The 10383-nt window shown below is 57.6% G+C and overlaps 4 protein-coding genes across 4 annotated transcripts; 3 read left to right on the top strand and 1 right to left on the bottom strand.

The window, feature by feature from the left end:
• Positions 1-2500: 2500 nt before the first annotated feature.
• On the top strand, positions 2501-3517 carry VDAG_05034 (ribosomal RNA-processing protein; the record flags this gene model as incomplete). The annotated part of the gene is made up of 1 exon (XM_009654770.1): positions 2501-3517. The coding sequence occupies one exon, from the start codon at positions 2501-2503 to the stop codon at positions 3515-3517; it is 1017 nt and encodes a 338-aa protein (XP_009653065.1).
• Positions 3518-3840: 323 nt separating this feature from the next.
• VDAG_05033 (adrenodoxin) lies at positions 3841-4653 on the bottom strand. Its single transcript, XM_009654769.1, has 2 exons — positions 4225-4653; positions 3841-4173 (listed from the first exon to the last, which is right to left on the bottom strand). Exons 1-2 carry the CDS (start codon positions 4461-4463, stop codon positions 4023-4025), a joined length of 390 nt encoding a protein of 129 aa, XP_009653064.1. The 5' UTR covers positions 4464-4653; the 3' UTR covers positions 3841-4022.
• Positions 4654-5075: 422 nt separating this feature from the next.
• Positions 5076-6603, top strand: VDAG_05032 (uncharacterized protein; the record flags this gene model as incomplete). The annotated part of the gene is made up of 2 exons (XM_009654768.1): positions 5076-5947; positions 6000-6603. 2 exons carry the CDS (start codon positions 5076-5078, stop codon positions 6601-6603), a joined length of 1476 nt encoding a protein of 491 aa, XP_009653063.1.
• A 775-nt stretch (positions 6604-7378) lies between these two features.
• Positions 7379-8451, top strand: VDAG_05031 (uncharacterized protein; the record flags this gene model as incomplete). Its single annotated transcript, XM_009654767.1, has 2 exons — positions 7379-8319; positions 8403-8451. The coding sequence occupies exons 1-2, from the start codon at positions 7556-7558 to the stop codon at positions 8449-8451; spliced, it is 813 nt and encodes a 270-aa protein (XP_009653062.1). The 5' UTR covers positions 7379-7555.
• Positions 8452-10383: the final 1932 nt, after the last annotated feature.

The following is a 10383-nucleotide window of genomic DNA, read 5'->3' as shown; positions in this document are numbered from 1 at the left end:
TCCCGGTGCCTGGCTCGACCCACGACATGTGCGAAATGAGACGGCATATTTTCGAAGTCTCGCGTCCTCCCAGCCTTCCTGATTGGCAAAGGGAGCATGAGTCGCCTATCGCCTTGTTGTTTGCGGCACGCAGAAGCGAGCTCGGGAATGGATCCGCAGTCGCTGGCACTTGGCGCCTACCAATATGTCTCACGTTGCGCTTCCCGTTCCTGGGGAGAATCCTGCGGAGGGAGGCTCCATCCCCTTGAGGCGCGCTTGAGTCGGCCAATGGAAGGGAGTTTCACTGCACCAGGATCGGGGTCTCAGGTTCGCGATGTGTGTTTTCATCCAGACGTGGAGGAATGCCATGGCCGGGGGGCGCACTGAGGCTAAGTTGGTCGGCCGTCGCTTTCCCACCCACACCATCTTCGCATGTTAGTCAAGGTTCGAGACCAGTAGCGTCGGGTCTCTATCGGCCTGTGTTGGGGCATGACACATCGACCATCAGATCTCTTCGTGCCCTTCCCCGGTGATTCAACAGCCTTAGCCCTGGTCTAGGAGCATCCGCATTCATCCACTTCCCCTGGGCAGGTCTCACGATCCAAGGCGGCCATGCCTCGGGCGTGTCTGAGGCTTGACACTCGTGGGAGCCGAGATGAAAATTGATTCCTCAAGGTGCCTGAACCTGCGTGTGTGCCTGACTATTGGACGCCGACCTTCCGCCCTCATCGCGATCTGTCTTTCACTGCAAAATTGCTTCCGGCGCCTCTCGTGATGCATGACGTAGCGATGATGGGAGTCCTCGGCGTCGTCGGCACCTCCACGTCCTTGGCCCGCAGAGGCTCTCAGCGTATGCCATCCGAACGCAGATGCCACTATCGCGACGTCCGGACACAGCTAGGAGGAGCAGTATCACGGGACAGGTGGTGACCGCTCGTGACGTGATGTGCCTGGCCGTCTTTCTGAAAACGACGGCGACGACCGGCAGCAGCATGGACGGCACGAGTGCAGGCACGTGGGCGACGATGGGCTGCTGGACCGGTGTTGGTGTTGTATCAGCCTCCGAACGTGGAATCCAAGTCATGTGACTGGCCTCGGGGATGGCAACAAGGCATTGTCCTGTGCTCTGCTCAAGCGCGACCTGTTGCCATCGAGGCGAATGTTGCGTGCTGCGATTTGAAGAGCGTTTCGTGTCAGCACGAGCAGTCCCTGCGAGTAATTGAGTCAACTTGCAGACTTGACTCTGCACTGCTCCATGGTTGATGTTGCACCGTGACATCAATCTGTGGAAGATGAGTCTGTGTCGGTAAATTCCCTGGCACGAGTACCGTGCGGGAAGGTCCGCGCCTTCTGCTGTTGTGTTGTTGCATCATGTAATTAGGGACTTAAGCTTTCGGTCATTGGCGTGGTTTATGCCGTCGGTATGGCGTTGGCATGCTGAGTAGAACGATTTAGTTGTTGAAGTGAATGATCAAGAGACCTTTTGTTGGCTCAGTACGTGGTCGTATCACCAATATACGAGTGATGGCGTTCGTTCGAGTTGTTTCGTACCAATAAAGTACCTACCTTAGGTACCTAGGTAGCCGGGCACCAATGTAACGACGACAGGTACCCAGGTAAGGTAGTTGATCCACACGATATGTTCTTCGTGAAGTAACTCATCTCAGGGTTATGTTTGTGCTTTTCGTCTGTCGCACCTGTAAGAAGTGACGTCGATGCCTGAGCTGTGACAGATGTGTGTGTAGCTTGACTGGATTTCCGATCCATGATGCATCTCTGTCGGTCACTTGTGACCCAACCCGGGCCTTGAGAAAATCATTGATATCTAGGTACTTCCGAGAATTCTATATCATTCTGCATTTTCTTTTAATTGCTCAGTTCTGTTTTCCCTTTTCTGTGTCGGAGGTCTGTATTTATTCGTTCACGAACCTGTATTTATCACAATAACAATATGCATACTTTGTAACACGATTCAACCATTATCGAGCACCTGTATATCAGGCGGGCGATAACAGCGCTCAAAATACAATAAAATAATTATTGAGTGTCTGATAGAATTTTACAATATGGTTATCTGTCACCAATTGGCTGTTGTCGCACTGGACGTAGCTGAAGCCTTCTCATCATGTATTTGGTTTACACAGAGATCTTGCACGAACAACACCATCAACGCGTATCGGCTAGGCGTAAGACCAGCAATAGGCCTACTGAGAGCTCAAAAAAAAAACGGCAATCAATACAAACATAAAGCACATTCAATTTGAGCCCTAGAGACGCGTAAAAGGCTTTCAAGCAGACCGATGCTAACATCGCCGTCTTCACGCCGTTCGAGGGGCATCACAGACCCTGGCCGAGGACTCCGCAATCGACCCAGAGCAGCACACCGCCTTTGGCCCGCCCCACTAAAAAAATCGAGATGGCAATTGTGCCGGACGACTGCAGAATACCACCGAACCCAGCAAATCTTTTTCCCATCTGGCCCTCTCATCACCAATCCAACACCGAAACCATACACCCTAACATGGCCGGAACCACAGGAAGGAAGCGGGCGCGCGAGGGAAAGGTCAAGCCCCCGCAACCGACCAAGAAGCAGAAGAGGCAGAACCTGCGCCACTACGACCGGGTTGCCAACGACAGCGAGGAGGAGGAGGGCGCGGGCGCGGGCGACTTCAAGGCCGTCAACCTGCTCGACTCGGATTCGGACGACATCCACAATGCCGCGGCCGACGACGGCGCCGAGACGGCGGGGTCCATCAGCTCCGGCGACGAGGCGCCGAGGGCGCCCCCGAAGAAAGTGAGGAAGGCCGCCAAGGCAGCGAAACCAACGAAGCGCTCGGCGGCGGCGGCCGAGGCGCAAAAGCAGACGTCGGGCTCAGAAGCAGATGACAATGAAGACGACGACGGCCAGAGCGCGTCGGGCTCTGAAGATGACGACGACGATGACGATGACACGGAGGACTCCGTCTCCGACACCGAGGGCAACCTCAACGCGCCGCGCCGCGATACCAAGTCGAGACGTAACGACCCGACGGCCTTCTCGACGTCCATTTCAAAGATCCTGAGCACCAAGCTGCCGAGCTCGCGCCGTGCCGACCCCGTGCTCGCACGCAGCGCATCGGCGCACGAGAACGCCAAGCAGGCGGCCGACGCGGCGCTCGAGCACAAGGCGCGGAGGCTGGTGCGGCTGCAGAAGCGCGAGGCGATGGAGAAGGGCCGCGTCAAGGACGTGCTGATCGCGACCGATGCGGACAAGGCCGGCGACGCGGCGGCCGACGCGGCTTCGTCGACGGGGAGCGTGCTCGAGTTTGAGAGGCGCCAGAGGAAGGTGGCGCAGCGGGGTGTGGTCAAGCTGTTCAACGCCGTGCGGGCGGCGCAGGTCAAGGCGTCCGAGGCCGACAGGGCCGCGAAGAAGGACGGCGTTGTGGCGCACAGCCAAAAGGTGGCCAGGGTGACGGAACTCAGCCAAAAGGGCTTCCTGGACCACCTCGTCGCGGCGGGGAGCGGCATGAAGAAGGCGGCGCACATTGAGGAGGCGTGATTGCGTGGATTGGAGCGTGGAAGACGCTGGCTGGTCCGCCTGGCGTTTTTTTTTTCTTGTAGATTTCTGAGAGTGATGTGTTCCTCTATCCAATTCCCTAGATACCCTCGAATCACGAAAAGGTGCTGCTGCTGATGTGACACATGTTCCCACCCCGCCCTCCATTTTCACATCATCAGCCTTGTTTTCCACCCTCTCCTGAACTTTGTTGTACAGCATAATTACATTTGCGTTCTGTTGTGTTGTGCTCGGCCTTAGCTAAAGTCGCTGGCTTGTAGGTTCCGCGTCATCGTCGGCAGCTTGACCGTCAGTCCATCCAACGCCTTGGTCATCTTGACCTGGCATCCCAGCCTACTCGTCTCAGTCAGACCAAAGGCGAGGTCCAGCATGTCGTTCTCGTCATCGTCGGGCTCCTCCATCGCATCGTAATGGGCTTCGTCGACGACGATGACGTGGCAGGTCGAGCATGCACATGATCCGCCGCAAGCGCCTTGTAACTATTAGCTCATACGTATTCGGCCGAGTGGAATTGGCGAAAATCATGCTCACCCTCCATCTCGAGATCGTTGTCCTGCGCGATATCCAACAGGTTGTCCCCCTCACACACGGCAATTTTGTGTTCATCGCCATCCTTGTCGACGAACGTGACCCAGAGCCTAGACAACGTTAGGACCGGAATGGAGGGCGACGGCAAGGGATAGTCTTACTCCTCGCCGGGCTTGGGGGGGTCGAGATGACCGTGTGACGTCGCAGCCGTCGCAGAGAAGGCGCGCGCCTGCGGCCATTGTATCCTCCTGTTGGCCAGCTTGGCTGGGAGACGCGTGGAAACGGCGAGAGGCGACTGCGTCTGGTAGGATCGTGTGGTCATCTGGACGGACCGGGCTTGACGTGAAGCATTGGCAGCCAGACGCCGGATGGCGCCGGTGACGGGGGCGTACGTGTTCATGGTGTGGGGGAATCGTGAAGATTAGGGTGGATGACTGGTCGGGTGGTCGGCCCGCGTGCGGTGATGACGCGCACGGTTTCTATCAAGGTCGAAAATAGGGAGCCTCGATAGCAGGTATCGCGTGCTTGGGATTGTCGGTCGGAAGTGTTCCAAAAGTAGGCTGGGCCGCAGTGGCAGAGGAAACTGAACCGCCCTGTCTGCCAGGTCAAGATCATATGCGAAGTCGCTCCATGGGGCACTGGTTCGGCGCCTGCGAAATTTGTCTGACGGCAGCTCCGATAAGCAACATCGGTTATCGAGAGGGAGAGCTTAACAAACGGTGCCTCTCGATTGGACGAGCGCCCCCGAAAAAAGACCCACGAAGAAGTGACCTTGGCGCTGCTTACCAAATCCTCGCTTTATCTCCGAGCTGCTACTGGTGCTGCGCTGCTCCTGCCACTGCTGCGCTGCTGCAGCTGCCGTCATGCAAATTTGGCGCCTGTGACGCCAGTGACCCCCCAGCCCGACACAGACACAGACACAGACACAAGCAAAGCCAGCATCAGCAACACCACATCCACCATCACCCCTCTGTCCGTTGAACGATGCTGCACAACCTGCATCGCTCGCACAATGGCTTCACATCGAGAAGGGGTTAACCCCTTGCGCCCTTATTACAAACCACCGACAATAGGCGAGGTCCATGATCCGACACCTGCACCTGCGAATCCCTTCTCCAGCAATGCGCCATCGGGCGATCGTTACGCGTCCAAGGCGCGTGACATGTTCAACGACATGGACTACAAGGACTACATTGGCGACCCGTCACCCTCTGCTGTCCAGACGGTCAAGGAGATTATCGATGAGCTGTTATGGAAATACACGTCGGTTCTGATGGCCCAACCTTTCGAGGTTGCCAAAACCGTACTCCAGGTCAGGAGCAACGACGACATTGTTCTCAACGGTGCCACCCCGGTTTCGACGCCCCTTGCCACCAGGAGGATATCCAACTATGGAGACGAGGTGTTGTTGCAAGACGACCACGCATCCGACTCGGATCCCGACGAGCCCGCCTACTTCACGTCGAATGTACAGGAAACGCCCACGCCTGCCCAGCGAGGTCGACGGAACCGTCAGGACTCTCCGTCGCTCCAGTCGCCACGGCCGTCATTTAAGGGCTCCGCGGCAGCCACACAGCTCAACATTCGTCTGCCCGATTCTGTGACCGAGGTCATTGGCCAGCTGTGGCAGAAGGAGGGTGCTTGGGGCGTGTGGAAAGGATCCAATGCTACCTTTCTCTACACGGTTCTTTCCTCGCTGTTGGAAAACTGGTCTAGGAGTGCCCTGAGCGCGCTGTTCAATGTTCCCGACCTCGGCGTCAAGGACGACATCGAACGGATGATCGACATTGCATCGCCTTATCCCTGGGCCTCGCTCGGTGTGGCGGCGGCGGCGGCTGTGGCGACGGGCTTGATGCTCGCGCCGCTGGATTTGGTTCGCACGAGGTAAGCGCTGCGTCGCTTATCACTTTGATATTCTGGTCTAACACGATTTTAGGCTTCTCTTGACCCCGATATCGAGAGGTTCAAGGCGGACCCTGTCCACTCTGCGCGCTCTCCCGTCCTACCTCTGCGCTCCTGTGCTTGTGCTCCCTACCATCTTCCACTCCCTCATCCATCCTCTTCTGACGCTGTCGACCCCTCTCGTTCTTCGCACTCGCTTCATGATCGACAGTCAGGTCTCTCCGACGACATTTTCCGTCGCCAAATTTTGTGCGTCCTCGGCGGCGCTGTTCGCCAAGCTCCCTCTGGAGACTGTCCTCCGCCGTGGCCAGGTGGCCATCCTGTCGAGCGCGCCGTACATGCGGGCGCTGGAACCCCGGGTGGTCAAGCTTGAGACAGTTGTGCCGGCGGGCCGGTATGCTGGTGTGACGGGAACGATGCTGCACATTATGCATGAGGAAGGCTCCCGCGCTGTGGCCAACAAGCCGACAACCGCCAGAACCGGCAAGGCGAAGAACAAGGCCAAAGTCGCAGAGACGGTCTACCGCAGGGGCCAGGGCGCCGAGGGTCTCTGGCGCGGATGGAAAGTCAGCTGGTGGGGGCTCGTCGGGCTCTGGGCGGCCGGTGTCATCGGCAACAGCGCCGAAGGTGAATTCTGAGCAGACAGAAATGGCGAATCCGAGGTGCGTGCGTGAGCCAGGCCTGGGCCGGCTTGTGCTGTCTATCGACGCGGCCTGTGCTGTGCTAGATGGTGCGAACTGTACAAGAGTTGGACTTTTTGGGCGTTGCGGGATCCTGGCAACTGGTCGCTGCGGACAACTCCCCTTTCTATTTTTTTTTCTGGTTCTTCTTGATGAGACATGTCATGATATCCCCCTCACATGCGGGTGTACAAAAAATGTTGCCATTCTTCATAATACAACCCTCTTCTATTTCTCTCCAGCCCGGGCGTGGGATCTTGTGGCCGACCTGCTATGGGTGTTCATTTGCTGCAACCAACGCGCACAGCAAGCGACAACAATACGCTGGTGTTTTCCTGTCAACTCAACTCTCAACTCACATACAACCTCCCTGAAGACGCTCATCAAAGGGACCAATGTCTTGCGATCTGCTGAAACACACAAGGCCTCAAATGAGCCCAGACTCGTCGTAGGTCGCCAGAGGGCTCGCTCCCGTTTCTCTTGGCAGTGTCCCAATTTCTCCAAGCGGTTTTGCCAAGATCTCTTCTCGCCTGCCTGTCGCGCCTCCACTCTCTTGGCTCAATCTTGGCTCACCTCTGCATTTCGTATTTTCCTTTCGAACGGGGTACACAGACACGCGCGTCACGTCACGTCTTGGGGTTCTTTGAGGGGGGGAGTATTTGGTATTTCAACCCCCCGACGACCCCACCGAAGGTCGTCGCTCCCACCCTGAGTCCCTCCCTCTCCCTTTTCTCCCGCTTTTGTCTCCGTGCGCGTCGGAGCACACCGAGAAGGCCGCCACCACCGCCAGAATCCTCCGCCGCGTCCCGGTCGTGTTGAATCACTTTCGGCAATTGAGCGCCTGCCAGGGTGGGCTGCACCCGGATCTTTTCTTTCAGTCGACTGCACCCCCCTTCAAGTCGGTCAGGATATGGCGCCCTCGACTTTGAAAAGGGTCTTTGCTTTCCTCGCCCTTGCCACGATCGGCAGCACCATCACCGTCTCGGACTCCACAAATGGCCATTCCGGAATTGACGCCCTGGCCACGGCGCCGTTCCCGAGTGCCGCGGCGCGCAGACACAGGACGGCCCGCCGACGAATCGAACCATGGAATGGGCCATCGGAGCCCATGTCGGGATTGGTGGCGCTCGGCTGTGTGCAGGTTCCCGCTCTCGGCAGGGCTGAGATGTCCGATTCTCACATGACGCCGCAGGTCTGTCGGGAACGCTGCGCCGCAGCGGCAGAGGGTGCTGCGTTTGGAATCGCGGCCGCGACGGAGTGTTACTGTACCGTCGACGTCGCCCTCCCCGCGGCCGTGACGGATGTGGAACCGTCGTGCGCGCTGCCAGGCTGTCCCGACGACAGGCGCCTGTCCTGTGGGGGCGAGGCGGGGATGATGATGGTCTATGCGGTGACGGACGCTGAGGCTCCGGGCTCGGGACGCACAGAGGGACTTTTGTTATCCGAGGCCCGGGGGCGCCACGAGAGCGAGAACGAGGGGGAACGCGTGGAGCTGAGGGCAGCGTCGCCTGAAGGGTTCCCCGACGATGGTGAAGAGGATGGTGATGAAGACGACGACGACCACGAGCCGTCGTCGGCGCCTGGCGGTGTTCACCTTGGCACGACGGCGACGATAGGGATCGCCGTGGGCGCAGTTGCGCTGTCGGGCGTCATCACAGGTATCGTCATGCTGCTGTTCTGCCGGCGCCGGCGAGGTCGCCAGGAGAGAAGTCGGGGGACTGGCATGTCCCGCGGGCGGGGGATCTACGAGCGTGCAGGGCCTATGCCGTCTATGCCAGCGCCGCTTTCGACCGATCGAGGGCCTAGGAAGCATCACGACGCCATGGCCATGACTGTTTCATATACGATACCGGAATCACAGGATCGGGGACCGGATCGAGACACGTTTGAGATGTCAGAACGGCGGAGGTAGTCGCCCGCTATGGAACCTGAAATGAGGACATGATTCAATGACAAGAAATGAGTGACAAGTCTTGTGACACGCTAAAGGTCCAGCGCCAAGGTTGCTTTCTGGCCTTCTATTCCAAGGTCGGAGTATCAATGTCGACTGCTTCTGGACCCAGGGCTGCGTGCTTTTGAGATGGATTGAGCAGATAACGAGAAGGAAAGCTGCCACACCAACCTTCCTGAGCAGATTTCCCATAACATGATAAGAGGCAACGAAAGTCGTAGTTGAACCTTGAACTTGACATCAGCAGGAAACAACCCCGGCGTCGATTCAGAGGTTGCTGGGTGGTCATACAGCGGGCGCCGAGTCACTTCGAATCATGTCACCAGCCCCAAACGTGTCCGTTGCTACAATCTTTCTTCCGTTTCTGAGATTTAGTGTCGTACGACATGGAAGCGACAAAGGCATTGACCTAGCCTCACTCGCGTTTCCCTAGCGCTCACCATGACAAGCACACCATCACCTTCGCCGACCTCGGATGCCATGCGACATGATTGCGACACCCCTTCGGACAACGGCCTGAGTAATGTGGCAACTCGACGCTCTAGGCCACGGCCCGACGAGCCCTGTAGCTTCTTGGCTACCTTGGCGACAAAGGTGGCCGGCGGTGAACCCCATTCGCTGTGCATTTTAGTCCAGCGTCTCTCGCCCAAGGCCTCAACTACAGCAATCCTTACGAATAGCTTCGTACTTTCACTTTGTCGGCATATGGACTGGCCCTGCATCCTGAGTGAATACCCGCGCGGCATCCTAAGCGTTCTGCTAGGCTCCCCAGAGCCATCCAGACGTTGTTGGTCTGCATTCCGAGGCCTCCACGCGAAGCTCTTCGCTACCAAGCTTGCCTCCCCCAATGGCCATGCCAACGGCTGCCGTTGACATGACTTGGTGGAGGCCTCGCAATATCGGCAAAGGGGGCCACGTGAACGCTCATGGAATCCTCGGGAAGCAACTGATTGACGTGTCGCAGAAAGACGGTGCCCAGCAGAAGGTCGACTTAGCCCAGACGCTTGCGATCTGCCCCAGCAGCGTCTGGCAGCAACCCCCCTCTGCCGTACTTGACAGTGGTAGCGCTTCGGTGAGTGCCGAAGCATCAAGCGTTTGCCACACTCAGCGGTGACCTGGCACGCCATGTTCCATCTTCCCCCACATTGCATATAGATCATATCGACGACAGGGGTCATTCGTGGGGTTGGGATTCGGGTTTGGGCCAGAAACCCCGCTAGGACACGGAAGCACGATTGATATTCTCCTTTCGGATAGGCGCCCACGTCGCACTGCGTTCCCTCGCGAACGTTTTCTTTCCTATCCTGGTCCTTGCCGAGTGTTGCTGTGCAGCCTGTCCTGCCAATGACACGGGCGCGCCTAGGCTTATTCACCATGACTTTGCAGTGCCACCAAGAGCCGCTCGGCTTGAGGACCGCCGCCATTTCCTACTTGGTCCTGTCTTATTTCAACGGCGACGCATGTCACTTTTACTGAAACCTCACGCCGCTGGAGACTGACTCGGCTTTCTGATGTTCAGTAGAAAGTCAATGAGTTCAACAATGGTGGCCGTTCGACTTCAAGGCTGGAAGTCGGGCTAGCAATATGGGTGAATGACAGAGTGTCTCGAAAGAGAAGCTGTCAAGTCGGTCGAGCGAACCAGAACGATATGTGCATGTCTTGTCGAAGGCGTCCCATGTTTTCCCTTTTTAGCCGGAAGGCGAGTGTAACTCCGCTACCGACGACGGTTCTGCAGTTTTGCGTGGTCACCGGGCTGGTTGATATTGCAGGGCGCCATGCCAAGGCAG

Source organism: Verticillium dahliae, genomic scaffold (assembly GCF_000150675.1).
Source record: "Verticillium dahliae VdLs.17 supercont1.9 genomic scaffold, whole genome shotgun sequence".
Classification (NCBI taxonomy): Eukaryota; Fungi; Ascomycota; class Sordariomycetes; order Glomerellales; family Plectosphaerellaceae; genus Verticillium; species Verticillium dahliae.
The sequence above is the reverse complement of the archived record's forward strand: the minus strand, read 5'-3'. Positions and strand labels throughout refer to the sequence as shown.

Bases quoted from the DNA above. Each gene is read 5' to 3' on its own strand.
- VDAG_05033 (XM_009654769.1), bottom strand. From the start codon at position 4,463: ATGAACACGTACGCCCCCGTCACCGGCGCCATCCGGCGTCTGGCTGCC. The intron at 4,174-4,224 runs GTAAGACTATCC...AACGTTGTCTAG, and splicing joins CCCCCCAAGCCCGGCGAGGA to GCTCTGGGTCACGTTCGTCG.